Genomic DNA, 13,758 nt, shown 5'->3' with positions numbered 1-13,758 from the left:
ATCCAGAACCGAGTCGGTGAAATCAAAAGCCAAAAAGCATCTGACTCTGACGTTAACACAATTTCGAGATTTCTTCGGCTTTCTGCGACCTCTCCACTTTTTCCTCTGCTTCTTTGTCTTCGTGTCATTCTTCTCGCAGATCTCGAAGAAAGCCCTTAACTTTCTCATCGATTCCGCTGGTAAAAGAAACTTAAACCGATCCTTTGACTCAAAGTTTAAGTTTTTGTTCCGTCAATTCCCAAATTTTCCTGAATTTTTACTGTTTCCGCAGAGAAAAAGGTTCGGTTTTTTCGATGGGTTCTTCGTCGGGGCAACCCGAATTTGATTACTTATTTAAGGTTTTATTGATCGGAGATTCTGGTGTTGGAAAGAGCTCTTTATTGCTGAGTTTCACATCTAACACGTTTGATGATCTTTCTCCAACAATCGGTGAGTTTTAAATCGTGTTGGAGCTTAGTAATGATCTGGGTTATCTTCGTTTTTGTTTTGAATTTGGTTTTGTTGGATTCGTTCTTTCTAGGTGTGGATTTTAAGGTTAAGTATCTTACCATTGGAGAGAAAAAATTGAAGCTTGCGATTTGGGACACAGGTAAGAGATCACACTCTTGTTTCTGCAATTGCTTAAGTTTATGTAAATGCCACATCTTGTGGTTTCAATTTGGATGTTCAGGGAAAATTAATTGAATCCAGATTGGATTCGAGTTTGAAATTTTCATTTGATGCATTTTATTTTGTAATCGACTTTTCGTGTTTTTTTTTGTCTCAATCATTGCTGCCTAAGCTCTTATGTGACTGGTGAATAATATGATCGTGTATTTAGAATAGTATAAAGATTTTAATCGCCTATCTAGAATATTTCAGAATTAAGAGATGAGTCTCTTGTGTCTAGTTAGAATAGTTAAGACTTAAGAGATTATTCTCTTGTATTTAGAACAATCAAGAGACTAGTCTCTTGTATCTAGAGTAGCTGAGATATTAGCCTCTTTTATCTAGAATAATTAAGAGATTAGTTTGTAATTAGAATAGTTGAGAGAGTTGTCTCGTGTATATAGAATAATTAAGAGATTAGTCTCTTGTATATATATTTTTCTCAGTTTTTCTGTTAATGTTACATCTTGTGGTTTCAACTTAGATAAAATATATTTGAGATCATCAATCAATCCAGATTTGGACTCGAATTTGAGAATAAACACCACTATAATGCAGAATTGGATACCTTTTCGTGGTAATATGGTTAGATGTTTTGTCTCAATTACTGTTTCCTAAGCTCTTAAGTAACTGGTGAAGAATATAAGTCTTGTATTTAGAATAATGTTGAAATAGTCTCGTGTATTTAGAATAGTCTAATAGAGTAGTTTTTAGCATATTTTCCTGTCTTCTGTTATCTCTGATCAGTTTTGGGGGTGTTTTTCTGTTCAATCAGCTGGGCAAGAGAGATTTAGGACGCTAACAAGTTCGTATTACAGAGGAGCTCAGGGTATAATAATGGGTATGTCACTCTAAGTGAACAAATCTTTGATCTACGAGGCTACATTTTATTATGGTTTCCTTTCTCCTGTAAGTGACTTTCGGAATTCTCCATTTGTAGTATATGATGTGACACGACGAGATACGTTCACAAATCTATCAGATATATGGGCTAAAGAAATCGATCTCTACTCGACTAATCAGGATTGCATCAAGATGCTTGTTGGGAATAAAGTCGATAAGGTAAGATTTATCTTCCTTCATACTTCATTTCAAGCGCCTTTTTAATGTTGCAACTCTATTGACCTTAATGTCACGTCCAGGAGAGTGAAAGGGCGGTCACTAAGAAAGAAGGCATAGACTTTGCTCGGGAGTACGGATGTTTGTTTCTGGAGTGTAGTGCAAAGACTCGTGTCAATGTAGAGCAATGTTTTGAAGAGCTTGTTCATAAGGTCAGTAAATCCACAAAGCTTTTTTTCTTCTTCTTTTTTTGGTGCTGAGGATGAGTGTGTGTTGAGTCTTAAACCGTTTTTATCTGCAGATCTTGGAAACGCCGAGTCTTACTGCTGAAGGTTCCTCTGGAGGGAAGAAGAACATCTTCAAACAAAACCCAGCACAGACCAGCAGTGCTTCATCGAGCTACTGCTGCTCGTCTTAGACACGGTGTTTATGGTTTATGACACAGATACACTCTTGCTCGTCTTCGTGTTCCTGATGGTCTCTTTGTTTCCCAAAAACTGCATCATCTTCGATGTAAATCTTAACCCTGATTTCAAAGTTGTGTTCAATGGTTTCTAATCTGGGATCATTCCATCTTATTAAAAAAAAAGGTTATTTTACTTTGACAGGCTGAAGAAAACTGACCAATATCATAGTTCAAAAGCTGCCTGTGTCAAGTTTTTTAGTCTGGTTGAACAAACATGTGTGACTCAATTTAGTTCATCTTTCAAGAACATATATGACTTTACTATATAGTTACAAAAAAAAAGGAAAGAGTACAGTTTTTATAGTGGACACATTAAGATGAGATTTTACCAAATCGGGTAATTATACGGTTGAATCAGGTTGTTGGATAGCATGCAAATTAGACAATGAACCATTCGTTCTCCAAGCATATTTTTCAAGAAAAATTTCAGAGGATGTATCTGAATGGTTTATTGTCCCTCAAGGGAAATCAAGTAATGGGGGTTAAATATACAATTTATGAATTTAATGATAGCATGATTTTAAATCGTTCTTGAAAACAATTTAGCACATTCTTGAAAACAATGGGAAATTTTTCAAAGGATGTAAGTTAGTGGTTCATTATCTCTGAAGAGAAATCAAGTAATGAGAGTATTGTAATCTATTACATAATTAGAGAGTTTTCTCTCCATCCAGGGTGTCCACATCAGCAAAAAAAATTAAAACTAAATTTAATGAGTTAATCAATTCTCACTTCGAGTAACAATTATTTTCATTTAAAAAAAACACTAATACTAATACTAAAATTACTCATTCAATTATTCACACACAATTTATTATTATTAGTTTTTTAAAAAGAAAACTAATAGTAAAATGGAAAAAAAGAAGAATAAATTAGAGAAAACGATTATCATAAACAAAAATCCAAAATGATGAAAAAATTAAAAAATAAGACAATATAGATGAAGACAAAGAAAAAAAAATACATACACCAGATAAGTAAGAATAAGAGATGAAAAAAAATCAGAAAAGAAATAAAACAAAAAAAAAACAAAAAAGATGAAGAATAATAAGCAGAAATTGGAGATGATGAAGAGGAAGATGAAAAAAAAGAAGATAAATAATAGAAAGAAAAAGAACACAAAGTTCATGAAGAAGAATTTTGAAAAATACGAAGACAAAACGTTGAAGATGAGAAAGAAGACCGGAAAATGAAAAATAATAGAAATTGAAGATCATGAAGAAGAATATGGAAAAAAAAAAAGAAGAACATAAAGCTGATGAAAAGCAATTTTGAAAAATATGAAAACAAAGAAAGAGAACAGAAGATAAAGATATCAAAATATGAAAATATGAAGATGGAGAAAAAGAAAAAAATTTAACAAAAAAAGATATATATAATGTTTAAACTTTCAAAAATTTGTAAGAATAAATGATTAAAAATTATTATTATGCAACGTGTTATAAAGCAAAAAAAATAAAAATAATTTTAATACTGTAATAAAAATCACACAATAGTGACAGATAAAATATAAAAGTACATGAAATAAAAAAAATAACATAAGTTAATAACATAATTAATAAAAATTTGTTATTATATAGAAACACTAATAAAGATTGAACAATGCAAATATAGAAGAAAAAAAACTATAAAACTAAAAAAAATTATCAAACAAATTAATTTTTTAAGAAAAAACATATTAAAATATAAAACACATAAAAATATAAAATAAAATTCGAGCGAAGCGCGTAGTTTAAATAACGAGAGAACTTTTTGCTAATTATTGGGTGGCTTCTAGAGTAGGATAGATAAAATGCAACATTGTGTTTTAGTGGTCAAAGTGAGGCATCTTGGGTTTGTGCATGGATCACACAAGCATGGGTCGTACTCGTAGTGGTAGATCCTTTCGATTTTTAGACATCAATATTACAATGGAACATAAAATTTTTTGAAAAATATTTACTTAAAGATAATAAATAAATAAAATGATAAGTTAACAAAAATAAAAAATGAATAATATATTAACTAATTCAATAAACGAAAATTCATTACAAAAAATAGAAGGAAATTGGAATTGAAAATATTAGGTTACATCTTACATGTACTCCAAGTCTTTATAAAACTTTCTTGAATCTTTACCAAATCACTTCCCCATCTTTTTCCGACGTCTTGGCTAAAACAATGGCGTCTCTGTATAATCAAATCCCTTCTGTATCCGCAGTTTTCGCTTTCTACTCATCATTTTCTGCAATCACGGTGCTTTTCCGTAGAATCATGGACGATTTTGTTCCCAAGCGATTCCGAGATTACGTCGCTTTGAAAGTTGAGGACTTCTTCTCTTATTATTTTCGTTTTAGGTCGAGCGTCACGTTTGTGATAGAGGAACGGTGGGAGTATGTGGACAACCAGACTTTCCGTGCGGCTGAAGTTTACTTACCGACGCGTCTCGCCAGACTCTCCACCGGAAAACTCGTCGTGGGTTCAAGCAGTCTCAAGAATCCAACGAATCACCTGAAACTCGGAATTCCAATCAACACAGTTATCATAGATGAGTTTGAAGGGATTCATCTCAAGTGGACTCTACACTCTTCTGAAACTAAGTTTTATGCCTACGAGAAACGGTACACTCTGTTTTTCTCTGCTCCTTGACTTCAATAATCTTAATCTTTTTTTTGTTCTTACAGTGTTGGTTGGTTTCGTGGATGTTTCAGGTGCTTTTATCTGACATGTAAGAAAGAGTTTCGTGAGCAGATAATGACAGATTACTTCACATACTTGGCGAAATCAGCAGAGAATATAATGGGCCATCGTGAGAATCTCAAGATCTATACTTACAACCAAGAACGGTATCAATGGCAACCCGCCAATTTCGAGCACCACACGACCTTTGAGACCTTAGCCATCGAGCCGCACCTCAAGAAAACCTTGATCGACGATCTTGAGTCTTTCTCTAAAGGAAAAGACTACTTCAAGAGCGTGGGACGTGCCTGGAAACGCGGATATCTTCTTTACGGTCCACCGGGTACTGGAAAATCTTCCATGGTGGCTGCAATTGCTAATCACATGAAGTATCATATCTATGATCTCCAGCTTCAGAGCGTTAAAGACGATGCTGAGTTGCGGAAGATTCTCACCTCCACAAAGAACCGGTCAATTCTTCTCATCGAAGACATTGATTTTGGATCTGATGCTTCTCGTAAACGCCAGACCAATGATAAAGAAAAGGATGGTGAGCCCCAAAAGGACAAGAAGAAGTTTGAAGTTGGGGTAAGTTGAAATTTCCTCTGTTTTATTAACCTCTCTGTCTTTAAACCTTATGATCAGTCTTCCTTCCTGGACAGGTATCTTTGTCTGGTCTGTTGAACTTTGTAGACGGGCTTTGGTCGAGCTGCGGAGAAGAAAGAATCATAATTTTCACAACCAATCACAAGGAGAAGCTTGACCCGGCTTTGCTGAGGCCAGGAAGAATGGACATTCATATTCTTATGGACTATTGCACGCCCTTTGTTTTCAAGAAGCTTATGGCTATGTACCTCAAGATTGATGACCACGTATTGTTTGATCCCATTGAGAAGCTTGTCTTTGAGGTGAGTGTAACTCCGGCAGAAGTCGCACAGCAGCTCATGGCGAGTAAGAATGCTGATATTGCGCTCAAAGGTCTACTCGAATCCCTGGAAACCAAGAAGATGAGAAAGGAAGAAGATACCAGAGTGGAGGGAGAGGGTGATATCGAAGATCCGGAGACAAAATAAGCAGAAACATAAGCATAACCAGAAGCAGAGATGATGCAACATATCATATCTATCTTAGTGTTTTTTTTTTAATACTGATGATCGGCTTTTCGTGTTTGACAAGTTATTGTGTTTTTGACTTTTAAGTGGGGCTTTTCTTTGTTGGGTTTTTCGATTTCTTTTACTATTAGGTTGAGGCTCTTTTGAGACCGTCCTCGTTTTAGTTTAAATAGGGTTTGATAGTCTTTGTCATTCATTCTGAAGATACATACAAGATCAATTGAGCATAAGTTTTGGTTAAGTGTGTGGAGAAGCTCATGTTTATCGACGTTTCAAGGAAGTTAAACATTGAGTTAAATGTTGGAGAGGCGTCATCATAAGGTCTAAGTATAAGTTCATCCACTATAGGGCATATCTCTCTCTCCATACATGTGTGATAGTTGTATGTGTCAGTTTGTTATTGATGAAATTCACATATTTATTCCCCGAACTATTGATTGTGCAATCAACGTACCAAAGCAAACAGAAACATTAGCATTGACTTATTATGAATCCAATTTAAAGAAGTTAACGTAAACTTGAGGAATTAATTTGCCAACTTAATAGTTGGAGAAATAATCTGCAAAATTGCAGAATTTAGAACTTGAGAAATTAAATCATCATATCCAAAAGTTTGTTCTTTGTTTACCCAATCTTTTTAAAAATAGATTGGAACTAAACATTTTTAAAAAGAATACATAGAATTTATTGTTTTTAGGCGGAATTTGTTGTTTACAAAGGACCAGGACATATATAATTTATCTTTCTTTTTTTTTTTCAAATTCAATAGATTTTATCACCACGTGTTGATGCTTTATGTGTAAACTCTTTGTCCTGTGGTTGATCAAGAGTTTATTAATGATCTACATTAGAAGATATGTACATTTTTCAATTATAGAGAATGCAAATTAAGGAAGAAAAAATTTTCAGGAGATTTTCTAGTAAGGTGCAAGCAGAGCCAGTTTTCACTGTCCAACGTATTGGTCGTAGATCCTACACACCAATAAAATTTTCCATATGTTCATAAAAGTTGTAATAAATAATATTTAAAATACAAAAAAAATTTCCATGTCATCATATCAGGACCAGAAGCACTTGAGCAAACGAGCGCAGTGCATTTTTCACCTCATTAGCCACAACATTTCTAGTTAAACAATAGTTTGATCTTTTAAAATATTTAATTTCTCATATTTATAAAATAATAGAATTTAGAGAATTTAATTACACTCAGTAGCAGAAGAAAACCTCATTTTTTTGTCAACAGCAGAAGAAAACCATTTAATTGGTAAAATGACAAAGTAAAAATACCTAACTGTTGGATAATTATAATTACATTGTAACTTTATGCATCTCATATACATACAGGAAAGTAATAAATATATATAGGGCTTGCTTGGTAAGACTCTTACTATTAGTTTTTACCCATGTCCAAAATCTCGCTAGACGTTAATCGGACGGTCGAGGTGCGCCTAGCGCCTAATCGAAAAATTAGGAATTAATTAGTAATTAATCAGCGATTTAGTTTTGAGCTTTTTTATTATCAAAACGATATCATATATATATATATATATTTAGTTTTGATGTGGCTTTGTGGAAACTGTCATATTTATTGCTCAAAAACATTAGGGTTTGAACCCCTAATTTTCCTATTTTGGTTTTTTTTTCTTTAATAAGGGCAAAATTGTAATTTTGACTTTGTCTTCTACCTAGATATTTCGCGAGTTTGCAACTCTTTTCCGCAACTGCAATCCAATTTTTTCACATAATCAATCAGTTTTTTGCGTTATTCTTATTGTTTACACCTAAAACTTGTAGATCTAGCATATATATATTGATTTCAAGTCTTAAACGAATAAATAAAAAAAAAGAATTTTCAAAGAATCCAATTTTGAACCTGCCTAGGTCAAAATCGCGACGGTTGGAGGCCACCGAGCGATTTTCTCCGCGGCCGTGTTTTAGAACATAAGTTTTTACTGTAAGAGCATATTTATCGGTAGTTTTTAACTGGTTCTCTTAATATTATTGAGCTCATAAAATAAATCAAAAATAGCTCAAAATAAGAGAAACGTCTCTTATTTGGCATCCGGGAGAAACGTCTCTTAGACATCAATTACTTAAATAATGCAGAAGAAAACTTCATTTTTTTTGTCACAGCAAAAGAAAACCTTTTAATTGGTAAAATGACAAAGTAAAAATACCTACACTGTTGGATAACTGTAATTACATTGTAAGAGCAGGTCCATTAGTGAACCCCTCTATGGGGTATATCAGATTAAAACTTTAATTTTTTTTTTTTTTTTAAGGTTTGGGAAGAATCTGGGTTAGTTTTCTGGTTCTATTAGTAAACCCAAAATGGGGTTCATCCCAAATAAAAAATTATTTTTTTAAAATTTTTTTTTCTAAGAAATAAATTTAAACACACAATTATTATAAAAGAAAAATAAAATTCATTACAACTAAATTTAAAACATACAATATAGAAAAAAATAATTTATTACAAGAAAATTAAAAACACACAATTTTTGAAAATTAGAAATACTTAAAATATTTGTTCTACATTTAAGAAGTACCAAATTTATTCCAGAGATTTTCGATTAAATCCGTTTTCAATCGTTCATGTATCTCTTTGTCACGGACTTCGTTTCATTTCGCCATCATCAAATTTGAGACATTTGTAGACATATTTGTAGAATACGTCCTATCCACATGTGAATTTCTGCTTCCTTCTGCTTGTTCGAATTCTTCTAAATTGTATAGAGTGTAGCCATGTCATTCGTTTTCTACTATCATATTGTGTAATATGATAGAGGCCCGCATAATTTTGCCAATTTTTTCTTTGTCCTAATAAAGAGCTGGATTTTTTATTATTGCAAATCTAGCTTGCAGAACGCCAAAAGCCCGCTCCACATCTTTTCGGACGGATTCTTGAGATGTTGCGAATACCTTATTTTTGTCTCCTTGAGGAAGATGAATTGATTGTATAAATGTTGCCCATTTCGGATAAATACCGTCTGTGAGATAGTATGGCAAACGGTACTCGTTACCGTTTATCCAATATCTCACTTTTGGAGCTCGACCATGCAAGATGTCATAAAAAACTGATGAACGATCAAGAACGTTAATATCATTTAATGTACCTGGAAGTCTTAAAAAATGCATGCCATATCCAAAGATCTTGTGATGCTACTGCCTCTAAAACGATTATTGTTTTTCCTGACCCGCGTGTATATTGTCCTCTCCATGCGGTCGGACAATTCTTCCACTCCCAATGCATAAAATTAATGCTTTCTATCATCCCGGGAAAGCCCCGTTGCTCTCCAATGTCCAGTAAGCGTTGAAGATCATCAGGTGTGGGTCTTCTCAGGTACTTATCTCCGAACAAGGATATTATACCCTCAGTGAAATTTTCTAAGCATAACAATGCCATACTAGCACCGAGCCGGAGATATTCGTCAACTGCATCAGCTGCAGTACCATATGCCATCATACGAATTGCTGCCGTACATTTTTTGTAGAGGAGATAGACCTAATCTTCTAGTGGCATTTCTTCTTTGCTGAAAGTACGAAACTTCATTGGAGAGGCGGTCAACAATACGCATGAACAAATCCTTGTTCATTCTAAAACGGCGTCGGAATGTATGTGGTGGATAGGTTGCATCATCACTGAAATAATCGTTCCATAACCGGTTCTGGCCTTGTTCCTGCTCTCTTTTAATATATGCTCTTTTTTTTCTTTTTTTCTACATGCTGATTAACAATAGAATCGAACATGGCGTCAAGCTTCTGATCAAAGATGTCATCAAATGCATCATCAAATGCATCATCAAATGCATCATCAAATGAATCATCCAATCCATTGCTTGAAGATGCTGCCATATTTTTTGTGTGTTTTATGTTTGTGATAAGAGATAAAGAGATGAAAAGTTTGTGATAAGAAATGAATTTGACCAAGTAAGAGTTTTAGGAACTTTTTTGTATTTGATAAAGAGGTTTGTGTTTTGGGAATCTTTTTGTGTTTGAAAAAGAGTTTGTGATAAGAAAAACGATTTGCTAGCAATATGAGGAAGAAAGAAGTTTGCAACTATGAATGAACATACAAATGTTTTATCACATATAAATACACGGCTGAAAGTTAAAAGATGTGACTAAAATGATAGTTGGGAACATATGGTCTATATTACAAACGAAAATAAGCGGTTACAAGAGAATACAACAAAGGTTTTATGGCCCCTCCAATATTGGTGCATATGGTCACGGATCAATAGCCAACTTGTAGTGGCCAAGTGGCTGTGGCACTACCTGCAAAATAAACGTAAAGGTCAGAAAGATATATGTAGATGTAAATGACAGACAGTGAATGGAACAACAAAGCAACACATAGCCAAACAACATGATATATCGTACACAGCAAAGCAAAACAAAGTACAAACCAAAGCAAAACAGAAACCAAAGTTCAAACAAATATATCATACAAACCAAAGCAAAAAAAGCAAGAAGCCCAAAAAACCATAGCAAATCAAAGTGCATAATTTAATACAAACCAGATGTTCAATACAAAATACCATACAAACCGGGTGATGCAATAAGATAAAAAAACCATCCTAAACCAAAGAGCATAACATACAAATTACAGAGTTCATACCCTAAAGATCATACATAGCACTAATTAACTTGTTTTTTAGTGCCATTTCAAGCTCAGTGAGTGGTTTAGTCTTAGCTAAAAGGCTCTCAAGAATCCTCTTGTCCCTAATCTTATATTTCAACTCTAGATCCTTTTGTTTTATTTCCCACATGGAAGAAAACTCCTTCATGTCCTTGCTGTCGGCTTTAACACCTGCTGACTTTTTCGCATTGGCCTTCGAAGCCTTGACTCCAGGCGGACGAGCCTCGACCACATGTTAATTGTCGCTTGGAGGCATGGAGGTTGAGGGCTGTGCTGAGTCTTCAACCTTTCTTCTTTTTGCTGAGGAACCATCCTGAATTTTGCTACTCGTGCACCATTTTTGGTCGTGCCTCAACTCTCTCCAGGCATGTCCCAGAGCGAACTTGATGGAGTAGTCATTGAAGAAGATCTCATGCGCAAGCTTCATCACATCGTTTTCATTCTGAGCGCTTGATTTCTCCTTCAGCGCAGCTGCGTATGATCCCACAAATTTGCACACCTAGTCATTTATCCTTCCCCATCGTTGTTTACATTGAGATCACTCTCTCCTTGGCAGTCCAACTATATCTTGGCTTGCGTTGTAATACCCTTGAATCCGCTTCCAGAACGCACCAGCTTGCTATTCATTGCCGACAATCGGGTCCTTGCTGGTGTTGAGCCACACACTTATGAGGACCAAGTCTTCCTTCGGCGACCAGACTTTCCTCTTCAGTGCAGTATCAGTAGGATCATCAGATCCTTGTATACTAAACAAAGGAATGTCTGATGATCCTAATTTTATGCACAGCGAGTAAGTGTCATGGTTTAACTGACTGGTTAGAAGGTTTACAAACCTTTCAGACTGCGTAAAAGAGTTCTAAGAAGCCATAAAGAGTGGAACGAGTTAAAAGACTAGTTAAAAGAGTGAAAGAGTGGAACAAATGAAAGGGAGTGTAAGAGTGAAAGAGTGGAACGAGTTAAAAAAGAGAAGAGAGTGAAAAGAGAGAAGAGTTTTTTACATAGAGAAGAGAGTGAAAGAGAGTTAACGCGAGTTAAAGAGAGTTAACGCGAGTTAAAGAGAGTGGAAAACGAGAAGAGAGTAAATAGAGAGAAGAGAGTTTAAAAGTGTTTAAGAGTGAAAGAGAGTGAAAGAGAGTTATGTGTTTTTTAATTTATGGTTGAGTGTCTTTTAAATTATGGTTGACAGTCTTTTCTGTGTCTTTATGGCTAATTGTCTTTTATGTTAAATAAAATAGTAGTTGGGAGTCTTTTAAATTGAGTTTTCAAGTTCTCGATCAAGTTGTAAGCATTTTCAAACAGGTTTTAACTACCATTTATCACACTACCTAAACCTAACATGTCATATCAAGCATTGATAAACAATAAACAGTCATAAAGCTAACAAAAGAAACCTAACCAGTTACCTAACACATTAAACACAAACAAAGAACCATTTACCAAACATTCAAGTTACAAAAGAACTAACCTTTACTGGGTGAGCCATATGCCCTTAACTATCATTTCAGTTCCCGTGGAGTCCAAATTTTCCTCACAAAAAAACATTAAAAGAGATCATTATAAGATCTAAATAACTTGAGCCGAAGTTAACTACTTAGTGTTACATTACTTATTAATCAATGCTAGCCATTTCTAAACCCTAAAGATATAACCAAAAGCTGCAATAACACAAACAAAAAATAGCATCGAGAAACTGTCACCTTGAGTACCAAGCTGCTCCTTCAAAACCCTGACTTTGCCCTGAAGCCTTGCTAGCTCTTCACGGACTTCTCCTATGGCTGGATCAACAGAGTTGATTCTACCCCGATCAACACTGAGGATCAGGTCCTACTGCTTTTCTATCCTTGTCGCGAGGATTGTGCACTGTTCTGTTACCGCGTGATCCCACCATTGGTGAATATGGTCAAAAGTGCCCTACAATCATTACAAACTGTTAGCAAGAAGAACATAAAGATTGAACTTCAAACAAAGCAATAGACACCTGACGAAGACAGAAAACATACCTCGTTAATCCATAGATTATGGTGCTTAGATGTTTGATTTATGATGTTTAGGTTTTAGATTCTCATTTCTTTTCCTTAGTTAGCTGTCCCTAATGCCTTATTTCCTTGAGAAAGTGAAATCTGGGTTCATAGGCATTTCATGCACCAAAAGTGTTTGATGAAATGCCTGAATGAGCTAACTTAAGGGTTTATGTTTTGAATGCCATGGGAATGTTTGTTTGAAGCATAAATGACATATTAGAGCTGTTTATTAATGCATATTGATCATCATTACCACTAATGAGAGTTAGGTTTGAATGCTGATTAGTATAGTGGTCATTGTCTTGGGAAAGAAATGATCTTCTTTGAGTTCTAAGTTGATTGGAATTTGAGATCATGTGATGCTTGTTTTATCTTTCTGTATAAGATTCAGTCTTTCTTAGCTCTTATTTTGATGCACAAAGAGGCTGTCTGGTCATATTAGACTTGGAACCTTATGCTTGTTGATTGCTTATTCACTAATGGGAATTAGTCTTGATTAAGTAATTTGCAAAGAGATTTCTGTCATGGGAATGAATTAATCTATTTTGGAAGTCTAGACTAAAGAATTGCAAGTGTTGTATTGTTTGCTTAGCATCATGAATTAAGTATTGAAAGCACCCTGATCAATGATCACATCTAGAGGTTTAGCTTTATCTTTATTTGAATTTGAGCCTTTGCTTTGTTGTCTTGCTTGTTTGTTCTTGCTTGTTTTATTAAATGCTTTTAGATAATCTTGGTTACCAACTCATCTGTTTAGTTAGACTTGGATTAAGAATTGATCTTCATAGTCTTAGTGTCTAGAATCTCTCCATTTGGATTGATACCTCAAGTGCTACAATGACATGAGTAGTTGAGGAATTGATCAAGGATTGAAAAATTCCGACTATCAATTTAGCGCCGTTGCCAATTGGGAATTCATTCTAGCATTAGGACTTTGGATCTTCTTGAGATCAAGTCATTTTCTTTTGTTTTACTGATTACCTTTCAAGTGTTGTCTTTGTTTTCAGGTGTATGAACACCAGAAGTGAAGAAAGAAGACAAAGAGAAAGAGATGAGCACATTGAGAGGTTGGGTATGGATCAAGGGCAACAGGCTCATGGTGGTAATGGAAACCACCAGGCTCAGCAAGAGGGTCCAGCACCACGTCCAATA

The 13,758-nt window shown here is 34.7% G+C and overlaps 2 protein-coding genes across 2 annotated transcripts; both read left to right on the top strand.

The window, feature by feature from the left end:
• LOC18011076 (ras-related protein RABC1) lies at window positions 1-2,306 on the top strand. Its single transcript, XM_006393697.2, has 7 exons — window positions 1-179; window positions 272-429; window positions 521-589; window positions 1,424-1,489; window positions 1,589-1,710; window positions 1,791-1,919; window positions 2,009-2,306. The coding sequence occupies exons 2-7, from the start codon at window positions 294-296 to the stop codon at window positions 2,123-2,125; spliced, it is 639 nt and encodes a 212-aa protein (XP_006393759.1). The 5' UTR covers window positions 1-179; window positions 272-293; the 3' UTR covers window positions 2,126-2,306.
• A 2,027-nt stretch (window positions 2,307-4,333) lies between these two features.
• Window positions 4,334-5,904, top strand: LOC18011068 (AAA-ATPase At1g43910). Its single transcript, XM_006393695.1, has 3 exons — window positions 4,334-4,773; window positions 4,864-5,419; window positions 5,494-5,904. The coding sequence occupies exons 1-3, from the start codon at window positions 4,334-4,336 to the stop codon at window positions 5,902-5,904; spliced, it is 1,407 nt and encodes a 468-aa protein (XP_006393757.1).
• Window positions 5,905-13,758: the final 7,854 nt, after the last annotated feature.

Source organism: Eutrema salsugineum, unplaced genomic scaffold (genome assembly GCF_000478725.1).
Source record: "Eutrema salsugineum unplaced genomic scaffold, Eutsalg1_0 scaffold_7, whole genome shotgun sequence".
Classification (NCBI taxonomy): Eukaryota; Viridiplantae; Streptophyta; class Magnoliopsida; order Brassicales; family Brassicaceae; genus Eutrema; species Eutrema salsugineum.
Note: the sequence above shows the minus strand (reverse complement) of the source record. Positions and strands in the feature narration are given on the sequence as shown.

Coding starts and splice junctions, on each gene's coding strand:
- LOC18011076 (XM_006393697.2), top strand. CDS start 294: ATGGGTTCTTCGTCGGGGCAACCCGAATTTGATTACTTATTTAAGGTT. Junction 590..1,423: donor GCTTGCGATTTGGGACACAG/GTAAGAGATCAC, acceptor CTGTTCAATCAG/CTGGGCAAGAGAGATTTAGG. Junction 1,490..1,588: donor AGCTCAGGGTATAATAATGG/GTATGTCACTCT, acceptor CTCCATTTGTAG/TATATGATGTGACACGACGA.
- LOC18011068 (XM_006393695.1), top strand. CDS start 4,334: ATGGCGTCTCTGTATAATCAAATCCCTTCTGTATCCGCAGTTTTCGCT. Junction 4,774..4,863: donor TTTTATGCCTACGAGAAACG/GTACACTCTGTT, acceptor TGGATGTTTCAG/GTGCTTTTATCTGACATGTA. Junction 5,420..5,493: donor AGAAGAAGTTTGAAGTTGGG/GTAAGTTGAAAT, acceptor CTTCCTGGACAG/GTATCTTTGTCTGGTCTGTT.